The following is a 19,520-nucleotide window of genomic DNA, read 5'->3' on the forward strand; positions in this document are numbered from 1 at the left end:
TATATATATATATATATATTTTCTCAAAACAAATGAAATAATTTAGTCATTTTAAATATCAGAAAGTCTCTTCCTCCGCACTAAAACAAAACCCAAGACTTTCACCCGGAATTATCAGCATCCGGTGTATATCACAGGCACAATATTATTCAATTAGCTCATGACATGTTTCGAGATTGTTCTAATCTTGCTAGGGTGTCAGTTTCAAACACAGATTACATACGTGACACATTTGTCAGTGATGATCTAGCAGATGCCCACTGAGTATCCTCAAAAGGCAATCGAAACTATCATAGACTCGCGTGATTAACTCATCAACTAAGTACATGTTTACTCATGAAACAAATCAATCAAAATTTTTTTTGTAATGATGCAATACTTTTCCATTTATAAGAATGGAACAGAGGATATTGACCATATAAGGAGGATGTCTGCATTTTAAAAATCTACTATCTATTATTACTATTATTATTATCATTATTATTATTATTATTATTTTGTTGTTCACACCTGGCATGTGCCTGATTAAGCCATGACCTGGGTTTTATGTCACAGTTTTTATTGTTTTTAATAAAGAATGATTCGATATGATAGAAAATAGGAATACACTTTACTCACCAATTACACAATGGAACTATATAAACTGCTTCATTAATTGAATTTATAGAAAGTGGAGGTTTTCTTTAAACATGAGATAGGAACAAAGACACTGAGACTAACATGGAAGCATATCTTTGTCCACACTTATGAAAATATATGTGGCAAAGACAAGCCAAACCAGTCACTCGTCGCAAAAATCGATTTTTGAGTTATTAATACAGTGCTAGAGAGTAAAATAATAGCTATAAAATGGTAAAAAAATAATTCAAATCGGACATTTCCTTATGAAGTTACAAGCGTTTAATCACACAGCTGTTTAAAGAACAATATATGAGAAATCAGCCTTCAAAGTTTATGATTTCAGGCATTTCTCATGCAGAAACTATCTTTAATCCTTAAAATGTGTGGTTTTAACATTGAAAATGGGGAAAATAACAGCATAGAATGATGTATAGATATATAAAAATTAGTTTAGTGCAATAAAATAGATTTTTTTAAATTTGACATTCCAGCATGTTTTGGCCATTTTCTCTGTAACACAATTTGCGACGAGTGACTGGTTTGGCTTGTCTTTGCCACATATGTAATTTGCCCATGTAAGGATATCGCATCATGTCCATAATGTGAAACTTGATACTATAGTGTGGACAAACCAAATTTCACAAGTTCCACTATGATCAGAGGATGAGTATGAACATAAATACAATTAGTATTCCAGCCAGTCACAGAGACAGATGCTCAGTATGTTTAAATTTAAAATGGAAGGTCTATGTCGGACTAAGCGGAGGATGAACAAAACGTCTTGATTACCTGTACAGCTGCCTGGTATTCTTCCAACATGGCATCCCAACACCTTAACAACGATGTCCTTTCTTTCAATCTATAAGAGATAGCAATTAGTTTAGCAAAAAAGATTAGCCAGTATGATGGCTTTATAATGTCTTTTCATAGAAGAAGTACTGACTGATGTCATTAGTCTGTGTTTCAATCAAGGCTGCATTGGCTGACTGTGTTATAATACTGTATGCTACTTGTGTTGAATATTAAAGACATTAAAAAGCAATTTTTTAGATTGTACAGTAGAGGTACAATGTATGCCTCATAAAACTATCGTTGTACAATATGTCTGCACCTACTGGCACATCTTCTCACTAGATTTTGCAAGTTGCTACTTCCACCAAGGATTACGTATTCACTTTTTTCTGTCTTCTGTCTGTCTTAGACTACACAAAAACTAACAAATGGATTATCAGTAAATTTTGTGGAATGGTATAGACACCATTCAATTTTCAAAATGTCGAAGGGTAAGGCCAAGGTCACGGAAATTCAATTATTTACCCTCAAGTATAGGAGAAACTAATGGAATCACCCCTTGAATTCACATAGCACTCATGAAAATAATACGATGACTGCATTATTTTCTTGAGGGTATGCTGCAGTTTTGCCCCTCACACACGGCTCACTTATTTTTCTTATCAGTTTCAGTTTCATATTGTAATAATTTTATATAACACTTCGATATTATTCCATCTCCAATATGGGAATCTTATCTTGGGAACACCTACAAAAGTACACTGGAAAACCTTTGGAAACTTTTTAAAAAAATCTGCCAGGGTTATAACCTTCTCAAACTTAAAAAATTAAAAATACTCAATATCCATAACAATTACAAACTTAATGTCACAAGATTGATGTCAAACGTCAAATGTGGCGAATTACCAGAACGTGTTCTAAATATTTTCTCTACGTATGATAATACCATGATAATTCCACAATCTCAGAAACAAAAATGAAATGCATGCATCATTTGAAAATTTGATTTGTCACCAATTATGATTATTTGCAATATTTTTGGATCAACCAATTGGGTTTTTTTTTTTCACTGTTTTTGATAATTACATGTTTGTAGGCGTACACACCGACAGAAACTGTTTTCTTTTGTGTACTAGTTGATTACTTCTGGTGTTTTTGAGTACCAAGTAAATGTTCACTGAATCTTCTTTTATTCAAATGAAAATCACAGTAAAGGCTGAATTATATGATATTTACAAAAAAAATGTAGGCTAATATTAAAACATCAATCAAACATAAGCACAAGATATGAAAAATGGAGATAAAAGTAATTATTGTTGGTATTCAGGCACATATGGCAGAGTTATGGATTCTATGGAATGACTGCCGTTTATATTGTTTCCTGTGTTAATCCTAGTGAATTACCATAAACCAAAAATAGTATTTTCACACACATTCACATTAGCCAAACAGAGGGAGGAAGGAAAGTAGGAAAGGATATCCCCTCCCCCTCCTAAATCTGCCACTATTCCTCCTCTGCCACTAGCAAGGTGATTGTGCCAGTCAAGGTATGTATTATATTTATAGTAAAATCGGCCTACACCAACTGGTAGACTGACACTCCACATCAAAAATTACAGCATGTTTCAGTCAGAATTTGACATCAGGCATATTGTAAATGATTTAGAATTAAATTGGTCCAGGCCGAATTTCAAAACTGGCTAAGCGAGCACCCCCCCCCCCCCCCGCGAGTGGAGGTTGCTCATTGTTCATGATTATGTATCAAATGACCAAATGAACAAAGCACTTAAATATTACAATTATGTACAAGAAACAATGCTACAAGTCAAACATGTACAAAAGTTTGCGTTGATACAATATTGCAAATATCAAAATGTTGCACCCATCTTAACAAAGCATGGTGGTATTTACCATCTGGGTTATTCCAAGGAGGTATTATGGTTATTCCAAGAGTTTATGAAAAAAAATCTTAACCTAAAGCAATAATTTGAATGGCATACTATATGCCAATATTTAGAAATACATATTTGTTACACTGCAACAGTAAACACCCGGATGATGTACTGTATAGGCAATTTCTTTGAATTGATCACTATTACTTTAATCCACTAGGAATTTAGCAAGTAGTTAAGTACAATACATGGAAAGAGGGAAGGAGAAATTTCTATGGCACAGTGAACAATAACAGAATGTTTTTTTCATAAAGTTGTAGTTTTCATGGAGTTGTTCTTTCCTTGGAAGTAAAAGCAAAAAAAGGAAATACTAACTAAACAAAGGATGAAATATAACAATAAGTAAATAAAAGGAGAAATTTCAAGCATAACAGTTTTTAACCAACCCATATTATGTAAAATACTCAGAAAGATTCCCAATCTGGTCACCATCAAATATTCACAGCACTATATATTCACTTCTTGTACATAATTCTTCATTATACAGTAATTTTATTTTTCATTCAATTTTGTTTTGTACGAAATTCAAGTTTTTGTCATCTAGACCCCAAGGAAGAACTATGTCCCCACAATGATTGGTATCCACACAGACACTTTAATAAGTTACACTATCATTGCTATCTGTCATTAACTAAGAAGAGTGGGTGCATGGTACAGTAGAGTACAATGGAATATTTCCCAGGGAGCTGAGTACAGTATAGCATATGAACGTCCCAGGACATGCAATGGCTTTTATGTAATTCCAAGCTCTCCATCGGCAATAAAAGCTTTATAAATAATAGTGTGGACAGACGACCCCGCAAGCTTTATTACTTCACATCGTACAGCATATCACCCATTCTGACCATACTGTCACATATTCTGCCTTTGTTTCAGCATAATAATGTGAATTGCCTGGAGGCCTTTGCATTATGCACTATAAAATACTACTATTTTTATTATTATTATTAGGTAATAATATTAAAACCTTTGCCAAAAGACATAACATGAATAAAATTTAGCAACTAATTCCTATATCTGAATAAACTTGCATCACTTTATAATGTCTGCTAAAAATTGTTGACACGGCCCTTTGATTTTGATAATTGTACATCCTTAATAGTAATGTGTAAATGTAAATATGAATACATGCTTAAGATGCTTTCACTGTCCATATTTATTCATAAAGTATTCAAGATGATTATTCTTTTTATATAAAACTTTCAAAACTCTAATGGTAACTATTTTCAATTTGACATAAATTGGCAGACACTAATTTCCACAGTAACCAAAAGTGCTCACCAACTTGTACAAGTTGACGATAAATCATTCTTGTCAGTTCAATCAAAGAGTACAGAACTACAAGAGGTTCGACTCTCTGGGATTCATAGAAACACAATCATATCTCAAAAAGTACTACCACGAACTAGAGGGCGTCCTTCAAAATACGGTAAAAGGTGTGTGTATCAAACATTTTTTCCTGTACAGTTAAAAGTCATTGTTCGTATCAAACGTGTGCTGCATCCATAGAATGCATGTTTGAGTTTCAAACTCTATTCGCATTCTAATAGGGCGCCCCATTAAATGGGGTAGTACCTTTCTTTCGTTTCATTGTGTGCATACAAAATCAAGGCAGTCAGATAGATAAAAGCACTCTTTTTTAATGCAAGGTACATACCTGTCTTTCATTTTGTCATTACTGTGTCGAAATATATGCACTATATTCTGTAAACTATTTGCGTGTTGTTTGTAGAGATCCGATATTTGCCGGGTAAAATCCGCAACTAGAAGAAAACATAAAACACTGGTGATAAGTAAATTTCAATAAAAATAATTAAATTTATTCAGCTAATGTAGAATATCTATATGCCTTAAAATATTTTCAAACATCAAATGAATATTGGCCTACAGTTTAAGATTGGTTCCCTAAATGGTCGGTGGAATCAGGGAGCCTTACCGAGTGCGTCTGAGACTGCTATGAAGCACAACGATTGCACTGAAAACACTATAGCAACAGTGTAGCAATTGTATAGAAACCAAGCTTTAATGGAAAACTTGTATGTCTATTATTCACAGCGACGTAATCCACATTTTGATATTTTTTCTGGAAATTGTAATGATAAACTTTGCTTTTATACACACAAACATGACTCAGATTACACATGTGGAATGCAAAATGATCACTCCAAACCTCTGTCCTACATTTGCAAAGCTAATGTCGCAAAAATACTAGTATTAGACCTACACCTCGAAAAAGAACTACTACCAGTACTGAGATAGTGATATTTTATTATTCTTAGAGTTATGCCAAATGATCCAAATTTTATATTATATTTTTTTAGTTAAATAATATATACATAGATTAAATAAATTTCATGAGCCTTTCAATTATTTATTTTAAATTTTATTATTTTTGAATAAATAAAAGATAATGTGTGTAATTATTGAGCCTTATTATTGTGCATTAATTAAATTATACTATAGGTTTATATTTTAAATTTAAAAACATAATTATTATTATATTCTGATAAGAAATAATCAACAAATTAAAATTGTGGAAGATAATGAATTTCTCATTTATTTTGAAGTATTTTATTAGCGTGATTACTCTTACTATGTTGTCTGTGATATTTGAGACAAATGTAACATTTTGGCAATTATTACTATTAACATTTTAATAATCGTTCTTCATATCTGACAACTTTGTAATGTAAATTGCACTCCATTTCAGTCTACACTACCAATGTATGCTTTCAGTATAGATACCAATATATCATCCTCCCCTGTGCTATAATAATAATAATAATAATATCCAATAATAAATCAAACATTTATAAAACACACCAATATCGTTGAGTACGTTGGAGAGCTGAATATAATGGTGGATGGTAATGCGTTGACTATTTTGCCATTGTTGAATTTGAACAAGACAATTTTCATTTCAGAAATTTTGTTTAATGTTCCTGTGCGATGTTTTATAAAGGTTTTTTCGACCTTGAGCATATTTTTGGTTGTGTTTACATTTATTTTTATATATGTAAACATTTTTATTTCATTATTTGATGTGTATGCTATATAAACTAGTGTAAAGTGCCACTCTCACTATGCAATACATTGTCATATTTGCAAATGACAATAAACATTTTGTGGAACTGAATAATATTTTAGTATTGCAATGTTGGCTACCAACATGAAAGTTACCTTATTTCAGAATACATTTTTCTCACACAGTCAATGGATTCATTGAGTCTAATGAATAATCAATGAAGATGCACACTAATGGAAAGGATGGATACTGTACATAAAACTAGATTAACCTCGATAGCGATGGACTTATTAGCCCGTGACACTAAACAAATGATAGTTTAATTGGTCGAGCTGATAAAGTGATAGCTAAGTACATTTTAAGTTGTATGTTTCAATATATTATGTTTAACAGTATGTCAAAGTTATTCCCCATTACCACAAATTTTAAGGCCACCACAAGTAATATTTTCCATTTTCATACATATTAGAAAATTTATTTATTATGAGTAAGAATTTATGGCTTTTTTTTCATAATTCATATTGTTTTTATGATTATTTTTCAGATGGTGATTCAATAGCCTAGCTTCATATAAATTCAAATAAGCAACTCTATTCACTTGACTCCCTAGCCTATTGGTTTTTTTTTTTGGTTTTTTCAAAGAATTCAATGTTCACCTTTAATACATTTGACACACTAGCAGTTTTTTTCAGAATAATTAGGCTCTCTGTATAGATCTTCATGGTCCAAAATAGATTATGAGGGAGACTTGAGACTTTGCTTCATTGACCAATTTCTATGTTTGCTGAGCATCCTGCTTATTGTATTGATCTTTGAGCACAAACAAATTCATATTTCATAATTCAACGACCATGATATTCAAATGAGTTGTTGTATAGTAATCAAAGCCATAGAAAAAGCATCTATACAGTACATAGAATATTGGAAAGGACTTGGAAGAGATTAATGAAGAAATAATGGAAGGGATATGGGAAGGGATAAAACAAACTAAAATGTGAAAACTTCAGTGGTAATTAACAATCATTCCAACGATGAATGATTTCTTTTCATTTTACTTGTTTTTTTTTATATATATTGTAAGTTTAATGTCTGTAATATAACACTTAAATATTTTTTTACTTTTATCTTTTGCATATAAGCATTTGTTTAAGCTCCTGGACACACATTTTGATTGTAATGTGTTGTAATGTCGACAATAAATATTCTTTTATGATCACATTATGGTATACATTTATTCGAATAGGAGAATGTTCAAAATTACCTTGTTAGGAGAAGGGGTTGGAAAGCATGGGATTAAAACGACCTTGTAGAAACAGAGGTTATAACAGAACTCCAGCTACGACACCATGAAATTGGAATAAATGCTGATAGTAATATTATAAAGCATAGGTTTAATTAAGTTATTTGTATTGTACGTCACACCTGAGTTTTGTTACATTCTTTTTATTGTTTTTAATAAAGAATGATTCGACAATTCTTATAATTCTTCATATCCTCATATCTAATTTATTTGAATAGTATACTCTAATTTTATATCTGTACCCAAACCTCATACTATTCACAATATACTTACATAGTTGTTTTTATTAGAATTCAAATTTTACCTCCATCAACTCAACCCCTAGTCTTCTTGTTTTCCTGAGAACTTAAAGGTTCACCCTTATCGCAACCCTAACGCAACCTCCTACTACCTAGTTCATTTCAAGTAAAATATTAATGTTAGTCTTATTCGGCACTTTAATGCCAACATGGCCTTTATGCGTTTCACATTATTATTCCGGTCTTTGGATCAATCACCTATAGAATACAAACTCAGCCACCTAAAGGAAAATTTCAAACTGTCAGCTGTAAGCACTGTAGTGTTCGAATCGACCAGGTATCTACAGCACTTAAAGTAGCTTGTAGTTTGTCAATTTTGTTTGTATCAAGAAGGAAGGCAGATTTTTATTTTAAGGATTGTTAAGATTATTGCTAAATTTATTAGTATGTAGGAGAGGCATAATTCTCAACTACAAAGCAATATTTTCAGAGAGAGCGAGAGTACCCAACCTCTTTTTTTACTTCTTTTTCTCACTAGCATTTAAAAGAATACAGAATTACTATATCCTCTATTCCAAATCCAAATCAACCCCTTTCCTGTGCTTCTCTTTTGTATTAAATGTTGTTTAGCATCCTGATGTTGACTTTTCTGTAGCAGATTTTGTACAAATAACACGATGTAGTTAAAACAAGTCCACTATGTTAAAATAAACTTATTATTATTATATTATTCAATGTAAGGTGCTTTGTACAATATTAAGAATTAATATTACCCATTTATGACCTTAGAAAAGAGACAAATATAAAATAATTTCCCTCAGCATCCTGATGACAGCCTAGTTCTCTTGTGTACAGAATTTGTACAAATAACTTTATGTACCTTTTTAGTTAAAACAAGTCTGTAATTTTAATGTATAACTTATTAAATTATTATATTATCCAATGTAAAGTGCTATATATTATATTAAGAATTAATATTATCTATTTATGAACTAAAGAGAGGCAACCATAAATAATTTTGTTTAACACCCTGATATTAACTTTCCCAGTGCTCTTGTGTACAGATTTTGGACAAATAACATATTACAGTATGTACCTATAGTTAAAACAAGTCCACTATGTTAAAGTATAACTTATTAAATTATTATATTATTCAATGTAAAGTCATATATATATATTATACTAAGAATTAATATTACCCATTTATTACCTTAATAAAGAGAGGAAAACATAAATAATTTTGTTTAACACCCTGATATTAACTTTTGTATTGCTTTCGTGTGCAAATTTTGTACAAATAACATATGTAGTTATTAAACAAGTCCACTATGTTAAAATTATATTATACAGTAAGGTGCTATGTATAATATTAAGAATTAATATCACCTATTTATGACCTTAGTAAAGAGAGACAAATGTAGATAATTTCCTTGCAATATTTCACAAGCAAATGACAAACTTTTAAACCCTGACCTTCAGTTTGAGAACATGAATCAAAATCACGGCAATCAAACTGTTCCATCAGTAGCACTAAACATATAAGAAAACAGCAATTATGATAAAAGTAATCAACAGGGAGATTATCCATTAATATTATGAAGGATTATAATGTATACCCGAGTCCTTGAATCCTAATTTGTTATTAGAATACTATAATAAATGTTTGCTTACAGATGGTGCTTGACAATTTAGACAGTCAACTATTTAAGCTGAGCAAAATAAACATGGTATCAATGAATATCACATATTAAATATTACAACATTAAAAATGAATGAATACGGTACATAATATATTATTAAGTACTATAAACGGTTTAGTCATCGCAGATACTATCACAAAATTAGTAACAAGAACTATATAATTCTCCAGTACAATCAATTAAAAATTATACTATAACTTCTTGATCAATAAACTCGGAGGAAATTTAAATAATAACCTTGATTGACAGGTATTGATTGATGTAAGAAATAAAGCCAAGTCATGGACTCCAAATCCATAGTAGCAGCAAAGCATGGCCGCCTTTGGCCTAGATTACTATATAGGTCATCATGAAATATTGCAAGTGAACAGGCCTAGCTATTAATATAACTAAAAGATATATGGATTAGGCATTAATATGAATGACAACAAACTTGTGAAAATAGAAAGGTTAATTTTGTACTATAATTTACTGATAATAAATCATGGTAAGTGAAAAAAAAATATGCTGACTCAAGCAATTATATTACTTTAATTAATACTAATAACAAACTAATTACAGTATAATTATTTACTTAGGCAGGACTTTTCTTATACCTTATTTTACAAACCCACCACCCAATGTTTTAAAATACAAATGGATTAAATTTTTTTAATCATTGTGCACAAGCTACCACTTCAACAGTAATGGTTGGGGACTAGCGGATAATACATGGTCTCTACGCACTGAGGTGTCACCCAAAAATTATTTTTTTTTTAAACAATTTAGTTTGATTCTGCATTGTGCAAAACCCAGGTTCACGTCCTTGTGCAATCAAATGCCAGTCACAGTGAAATGTCCTATTAAAGTGCTCACTCTTTGCCTTTAAGTTCTTTTTCTTTTTTCATTCTTTCTCTGTTTTGTTTCTAAGATACCTAGTTAGTTAAGATAATGTTTTTAGGTAAATTGTATTTCTACAGTCTGTTATTTTTCTTTCCTATCACAAAAATTTCGACTACCAATCTCACGTACGAGGAGGTGGTGCAACAGACGCACTCACCGCACACGGTGAGAAAAATGCTGACCTCTTTCTTAATAGGAATAGCAAACTAAAGTAATGTAACCATTCTGGTTGGTCAGAACACCAAATCTTCTAGCCATAGATCATTTTTATTTTCGGCACCTCTTTAGTATTAACACATATTATTTCACCATCTGTTGCTATTTCTAAGACTACACTTAAAACACACCTCTTAACATCCGATATGCATAGCGACTTTGATTTTCACTACAGATTATTGATATGGTGCTTTATAAAATGCTGGTTAATAAGTAGTACGTAGCTGGCAAGCCATGCCGCGAGGTAAAGAAGTTTTCTCAAGTGCGCTTCATGTATACAATGAGAATCATGGCGTTGAAGCGAAAAGTATCACACACTGAGTTTCCTACTATCTCAATTTGAAGAGGGATTACACAATATTATTCAGCCCTGTCATGACTATTAGATTTACTTGAAAAAAAACATACTGTATATAGTCATGATGCGCTTATTTATACATCATCATGATGTGGTGTCATGAACAAATTTAGCCATGTCACATATTTTTATCAAATAAATCGGACATTCACAGGGCCTGATGGTCGTCAGCTGACGCAATTCCATGCCATGGCAAACACAACGCCATTACTGACAATCCTTTCAGACCGGCCGTCAATCGTCACGTCGTCTACCGCTCACAGGGAGCGGAGTTGGATTCATCGTACAACATTTGTACGCCCGTCGTACGACACAGCGAGTGCCCGGTTTTAAATTTTAAAGTCTGGACGGCGCTTAATAAACAACAATTTTTGAGTAATGTACACACACTTAAGTTATTTAATTTTTATTTATTTCTTAAATTATTTTGGATGAATTTTACATTGAAAACTGTGCCAATAATGAAAAAAATCTAATTAGTTGGTTTTTTTGGGGGAGGGGGGAAGGGAAGGGTGGGGTGATTTAAGGCAAACAGCTAACCACAAAGCTATGGCTCCCACTCAATTGGCATTGCATAATTTGAACCCAGGACCATGGAAGTAGAAGATAAGTACCATGACAGCCAAGCTAGAGCTCCACCTCATCAACATTGAAGGATTTGAACCCAGGATTCTGGTAGTAGAAGGCAAGCATCTTAATATAGAATAAAAGACGATCATCTTGACTACCAGAGATACAGTTCCACTAATCCATATTTACTGTATCCTTATTTCTTCCTGACCTACAATAGCTCCTAGTTTTGACCCATCATTTTTTATCTTTATTTTCGATTTTGAAATTGATCATGTTTGTAATATTATAGCAGATTGATTCGCGGTCTATGTATGCTTCCTATTCATACCCATTGTGATATTAATTTCATTACTTATTGATTCTATTCATTTAATTACACTAATTGAGTAAAAATATGTACATATGTGGGTGGTGAGCCCATTTGTTAGAATTCTCAGACTACAGTATGTAAATTTCCATTGTTTTAAAATTAACTTGAGTTTACACAATGCACAAAGACAGCAACATTACCTCCCCATTGATATAAATCCCTATATAGTATTTGTATTGTTTATTTAAAAGTTATCAATTGACTATAAACGTTATTATTATTACTGATTATTAATTTTGTTTTATTGAATAATATATTCAGATAGTAAAATATTCCATTTAATTCAGTAATACTGTTACTAGTCATTGTGACTCCAATTAATAAAACACATTACAGAGTAAAAAAAAAAAAAGCAATAATCTAGCAAAGCATAAGTAATGCCTAGCGCATCATCTAATATACCACCTACATACTATAGTACACAATCAATAGATTACCTGGACAAATACAAGAATAAAAATACATTAACATAAAACAACTACTATTATTAACACTATGAATACCTGGTTATCACCCCATGGGTGAGACTTTTGTTATACCTTGCTTTTGCAAACTTATTTTTTAAAACTTATATTCCTAGAGGAGGGCAGAAAAAATTTTTTTTTTTAAATTATGCTTTCTTATTTAGCAAATAGTTTTGCCAAAAACATTCAGATGGAAAAGGAAATAAAAATGGAATTTTATTGGTGAATGTAAACAGTGTAGTAATGGGATGGTTAAATGTTTAGAATTTAAGTAATTAGAAAACAGGAGATTTCAATTCAGCAGCAGGTGTAATAAAAATAAAGGAACATTTTTAATTTTTTCTGAAATTGATATAATTAGGAAGAAATACACATATCTTATTTTTGGAGATTTCAAGGTAGCGAGGGTTGTAATAAAATTTTTTTAAACTTTATTTTTTTCTGAAATTTCCACTTTTTCGTGGCGGCAGGAATGCTATTTGGCCAAAAATAAAATTTTATTTTCATTCAAAATCATAATTATTGGCGGGTGGCGGCTTCACTAAACAAGATATAAAAAATCTTGCCTTAATAACAAAAATTTGACATGAGAGGTTGAAAGTATAACAGAAGTGTGGCTTAAAATCATGCAACACTGATATAACTTTTTTTTTGGTTTGGTATAATTATTTAAATACTGTTTACTAATAATTTACTTTATATATTAATAAATTACTTTTATATAGTCCAGTATCAATTGTCTTTGGTACAGACCTATATACAATATTCAACCTTATACTGAATTTACTTAATTAGATAGACAAGTGATCTGCGTGATTGACATTAAATTCATATCAGATTGACATGGATAGAAAATGTAATCGGAATTATTCGTAAAGTGAATTCATGACAGACGATTAGAATGTCAATATTAATGAGTGGAGACAGAATTGAATTCTTTAGAACCTTTACTGAACGTGGAGGCTTTTGAAATATATGAAGTTAATTGATTTCACACATTCCGCGTGCACCAAGCACATCCCCGCATCACTACAACCATCACGTTGGACGTCACACCTTTGCGCTTATAAATAATGCAGCTATGTTAAGGTAGTTCGTTGGTTTCTTCATCTCGTTGACTGTCTAAAATTATCTCACCGTATCTTATAAAATTCTCAGTAATAGACCCTTCCTATTTAAATATGTAAATTTATTGATAATAATTATATTTGGTATTTGTAACTAACCTTTTGCCATGGCAATTAAGCAGTCTGAAGTGTGAGCTAATGTATTGTATGTATATTTGGGTGCTCTATACACCATGTCTAAATGCAGGTTAGTAGGGCAGCTGCTTTTTATGCGCATTTACATGCTCTAAATACGCAACATACCTAATATTCTCGCAAACCAAAAAAAATTACGAAAAATTTGCATGACCCATGGGCGTACACTGATGTGGTTCACTACGCATGGTATAAGCTTAAAGGATGTAAAAATTAAAATATATTAATTGTTTATTGAATTATATAAGATGCCATTTACAGATACAGTACTTAGAAATACTGGTAGATTTCTCACGTTTATAGCATTGGAGTACATGATGGAATGTAATCTCAGTTATTGGAATAGCTGATAGTATAACATAAATTTACATTCTGAATCAAATACCAATCATGTAATCTAGTAAAAAAAAAAAGGTGTAAGACTATTAATTAGTAATTACATTTTTACATATCAATTGTATCATATAATATTAATATAGTCCACATAGTGAATGAAATGGTGAATGCTCTAATCAGTATACCATGATGTTCTTTGTAAACTAATATGATCACTATTTTCTGACCTTTCCCCTTTTTACCTTTCTCTTTGTCTGTAAATTGTATGGAAATTTTTGCAATATGTTCTTTAAATAGCACATTGTTACTATTATTCATCTAAAGACCTTAAACTTTAGTTGTAGTTTCTTGTTTTCGCAATCTATCAAATTAATTTCTATTCAATGATCCACCAATCAATTCTAATCAATAATGCTCTCTCAATATTTGACAATATTAATTGTGCACGAAGCCAACTCTCGTTGAACGAGCCATGTGTTTTGTTCTATTGCCAGTGCAAGTTGCAAAGAGATATTTGACCCTTAGCTTAAGTAGTGCCGGTTAATTAAAGTTGAACATGCTTTTGTATATTCTCATAAGGTTTCCAAGAATACTATTCTTTTATAGGTTGTTTAGTTTATTTGGTCAATTTCCATCTAGTCAATATTGAAAATTGTGATACAGCCCCCTAAGGACTGAGTTAAGCAACATCAGATATTTCCAACAGTACACTACGCTACATCATGTTGGGGATGTAAAGTAGGCCTACTATTATGGAGTTCTCGATAACAGTAGGCCTACACTACACCGTCAACACAGTAATTCGAGACTGATTTTATGCCTTGTTTCGCAAACTTATTTTTTAAAGATTGTTAGAGGAGGGCGAAAAAATATAAAATTTTTGTTTTCTTATTTAGCAATAGTTTGTGCCAAAACATCCAGACGAAGAGAAAATAAAAATAAAATGTTACTGGTGAATGTACTGTACATTGTAGTAATGGGATATGCTTTAAATTGATATAATTAGGAAAAAAGATACATAGTGTGCAGGTCTCCCTCTAATGAAAGTCACCTCCAATTAAAGACCACTTTTCTATGGTCCCAAATTAAATGTTTTTAATTTTTATTATTCTAATTAGAGACCAAATCTGCTAAAGACCATGAAAACCCCAGTCCCAAAAGTTGTCTTTAATTGGAGGGAGACCTGCATCTTATTTTTGGAGATTTCAAGGCAGCGGCAGGAATAATACAAAATTTTAAAACTTTATTTTCTTCTGAAATTTCCCTTTTTCGTGGCGCAGGTGTACTAATTGGCCAAAAATAAAATTTTATTTTATTTTTATTGGAAATTATCATTATTGGCTGGCAGCAGATTCGTTAAACAAGTTATACACAAATTCCAGCCTAATACATGATTTTAAAGTGTCAAATATTCATTGATCACTTTAACAATTGCAACAAAGTCAGGTACAATAGAATAATTAATTACCACCATAGTAAAATTCACACACTCACATACATACAACACATTACAATTTACATACATTCATTCTATTACAAAGCTTCCTATGCTGCTAAATGCTACCTGACAAGTGTCCAGAAGCTCTGGTTTTTCTCTCACTGTTGAATTGAACTTACATAATACATAGTTCATTTAATATAGATTTATATTTTATCCAAGGTCCACCAATTTTTCCTATAGCATTATTGTTTTCATTTTTTGCATTTTAATTCATTCTATTTTAGCAAAGAAATAAATGTGTGTATGTACTGTACAATAATAAGTCTTCCAATTAGTGCTCCAAGGAAGTGCAAAGATAATCGGCAAGGTCTTTCTTATCTTGCAATTATATAACTTTGTGTCATTAGTACATTTACTCTATGGACGACAAAATACCAATCTTCCAGAGTTGATAAGTAAAATAGTATTTGACCTAGCTAGTAGTGCATAGTAGCAGTCTAAATTGAGGATTGGCCCCTGGAATTGCCTGGAAAAAGCATTCATCTTGACGTCAGACAGAAGATGTTGTACGAGTTAATTAAAAAGTGACAAATTAGCCAAGATACATCACTAGAAGCTAATACTCGATTGCCACGCAAAATGGTCGCATAATGTCATTTGATAAAATGGATTCGTCAACGATTCAACAATAAGAAATTTGAATTACGAGTATTGGCAGACTATAGCCTGCAGGGATTATAATTTAAAAGAATTACTTTCCCACATGAAGACAATATTAATGTTGAGCCCGTATTGAATCATTTTCATATTGAATTCTCTATAAGTTTTATCTCTTTTTTATATGGCCAGTTAATTGATGTTAATATAAATCTATCTAGTTATTACTTCTTCATTTTGTCTTTAATTTATATACATAGCTTTGACTATTTATTTCAATATTAATGTTTACCACCACAATTTTAAATTTTATTTTTAGAATGGTATCTTTACATTGTTCCAAAAATATTATTATTTTTTATTTCTCTCATTATTTCTATCTTTTTTCATGATTTTCAATAGTTAAGTTACTGGGGATACATGTGAAAAAATGCATATATCCCTAAAGTAAAGGATTTTATTTTAATTTATCTTCTTTTTCGGTAGAGTTAATTTGTATGTGGGCTTGATACACATAGGATTATTATAACCAGCTTAAACATTAAAAAGTATATGCAATGACTTTCAACCTCAGAGTTAATATACTGTAGGTGAGCAATATTGAGATTGAACCAAGCACTTACATATCTTCATGGATGAGTGCACACACTACATCCAGATTAATTAAACTATGTTTTTCTTAACACTTGATAAAGTACCATTAATCAAAAATGCTTGGAATGACATTTTCAATTACATCTCCTCATCAAAACATGTCAAAATAGTGTGTTTTTTATTAGCAATGTTACAAACATTGTTTTAGCCTGGCCCAGAATTTTCCAGATTCCTGCCCCCTTCTTGAGATTCCTCATGGCTGTGTCAGTATTGGCCTAGGACAGTGAAAACCATGATGCTTGAAAAAACATTGCTTAGGGAGATTTAACAGCTGCATATACATGGTGTATGCACTACTTGAAGGCGTAAGCACGCAACCATTACTGCGTTCTGTTTGAACAATTTCACAAGGAGGTATCATACAGTATTAACAAACACCACTCTTGTGTTCCTTGATCAAATATAAAATTCATTATCAATTTTAGTTTCTTATTTTTCATAAACAGTTTATGAATATTCAATGATGATGATTTCCTGGTGGGTGTTTAACACTGTTCTACTCAAACTCAACAAATCATCTTTTCTTAATCAATATGACATCTTAATAGAGAAATGGACAACTTATAGTTTTGGTGATCACATAACCAATAGATTCACCCCCAGCATCTCCCTCTTCAGAAGCTTATTATTAAACAGTCATCTACAAAGTATTTTAATGCGAAAGGAAATGTTTGGATACATTAACAAAAGCATACAACAATAATAATTGATGAGAATTGATGAGAATTTGGTTTTAGTGAGGATCTTTGGCGAACATATGTAACACTACACTGCTGTTGAAACTTAAGTAAATTATCCAAGATCAAACCCATCCATTAAATTTCGATATCACTATAATTCAAGCAGTAAAATATGAGCAATCAAATACTATACATCCACTAACAGTTTCAGATTTTTTTTTTTTTTTTTTTTTTTTTTTTTTTTTTTTTTTTTTTTGGCTAGTAATTTATTCAGCAAGCATTTTAGAAGAAAGCATTAAGAAATATTTTATCATTATAATATCAATTGATTTTGGGATGCCCCAAATATCTCAAAATGGAGAAATTTTTTTTTGACAATAAAGATCACCAATAATGGAAGAAAAAAAATAGTTTAACCATAGCACAATCATCATTATCATCATCATAATCAATAGGGTTCTACCTATAATAATTGGCAGAATCAACATCATTTTTTTGTTTGTATTTCTATTGAATATTTACGTATTATTTTTGAATACTTACATATTGTTTTTGAATATTTATGTATTATTGATTTTACTAACATAGATGTACAATTTGTTATAATAAATTATTTTTTTAAATAATTTTCCCAAACCATAATCATAATCACACCTTCTTCAGACAATTCCTGAATCCTACATAGCAGTAATGAGCTTTAATTTAAATCACTGCTGTCATCCAAGGGGGGAGGGGGAAGGATCACTTTGTGTACTACTGAAGGCAGTCGCTCTAAGGAATGCTGAAAAAGTTTCTTTTCAGATGTCCGGAAACGTGAGCTTTTTCAGGAAGTATTTTACAAGCAAAATTTTGCGAAAATTTGAGTGCACAACACCGTATTTCACCACTGTGTACATTATCAAATATTCTAATTCCTCCGATCTTGCTGGTTACGGGCCTGATCATCCTCTCCATCACTACTGCCCCATCATTAACTGTTAGTAATGTGATTCAAGTAACTTGTCATGTTTTTCTATCATCGCACTACATAGTGACACTGACAACAAATGTCACAACATCATGAGATCATCACTTGATGATGAGTAATTATGAATTGTTGCACAATGCTGGTTTTGAACTGTCAATATCAACATAAAGAATTGTTTAAGCATGCTAGGCAAATCTTGATGATACTATACAACTTGATGCACAAAAAAATTTGGGCCAAGAGAAAATTAGGGCCCTAAAATTTGGATGTTATTTAACATTAACATTTACAATTCAATTACAAAAATTAGAAGTATAGTTTAGGCCCTATAAAAAATATTATTAATATCTAGGCTTGAAAATTGATAAGGGAGGAGGGAGGTGTTTTTTTTTTCTTGTTTTTTTTTTTGTTTTTTTTTTGTTTTTTTTGTTTTTGTTTTTTTTTTTTTTTCTGCTGAAGCCAAATGTCACCCTTGGGTTGTTTGCTGATGCATTGTTATTCAAGGTAAAACGTTATTGAGATGATACAAACAATAATTATCTACTAACTATTTAATAAATAAGTTAGTATTTAATAAAATAAATTTCAAAAAAATATATATATATATTTTTTTATTTCAAATACAAAATTTTATTTTTCAGTACCACAAAAGACATTTGCACGAGGGTGATAAACTAATAAATTTTTTTTATTGGGCCTTATAGTAAAATAAATCAATATTGTATTCAGAATTAAAACAGAATTAAACAATTTGAAAAAAATAATCCCCCTCACCCTGCCCTTACAGTAGGCCTATACTTTGATTCCACTACGTGGTCAAAAGTTAGGAGAACCCACTTCTTTCTGTGTGCTGTTACAGTGGCAGCCACGGTCCGCTGATTTCAAAGAAACTACCAGTAATAAAAATCTGCAAATATTTTGAACTTGCAAGAAAGGTTATTTACGAGAGTTTTATGCTTGTTCTCAAAAGATGAATGACTTATATAATACCACATTACATGCATCATTCATAATGTCATGATCATGATGAC

The 19,520-nt window shown here is 31.2% G+C and overlaps 1 protein-coding gene across 1 annotated transcript in view; it reads right to left on the reverse strand.

Annotated features, from left to right (window-relative positions):
* LOC117113537 overlaps positions 1 to 19,520 on the reverse strand; it is a 35,388-nt gene that overhangs the window by 14,021 nt on the left and 1,847 nt on the right. Inside the window, exons 2-3 of the mRNA XM_033256897.1 lie at positions 5,023 to 5,128; positions 1,411 to 1,480 (exon numbers count right to left, since the gene is read on the reverse strand). Coding sequence (XP_033112788.1) covers positions 1,411 to 1,480; positions 5,023 to 5,128 — 176 coding nt within the window. The remainder of the gene's footprint in view (positions 1 to 1,410; positions 1,481 to 5,022; positions 5,129 to 19,520) is intronic.

Source organism: Anneissia japonica, unplaced genomic scaffold (assembly GCF_011630105.1).
Source record: "Anneissia japonica isolate Jap-2015-1 unplaced genomic scaffold, ASM1163010v1 scaffold287748_len1686314_cov196, whole genome shotgun sequence".
Classification (NCBI taxonomy): domain Eukaryota; kingdom Metazoa; phylum Echinodermata; class Crinoidea; order Comatulida; family Comatulidae; genus Anneissia; species Anneissia japonica.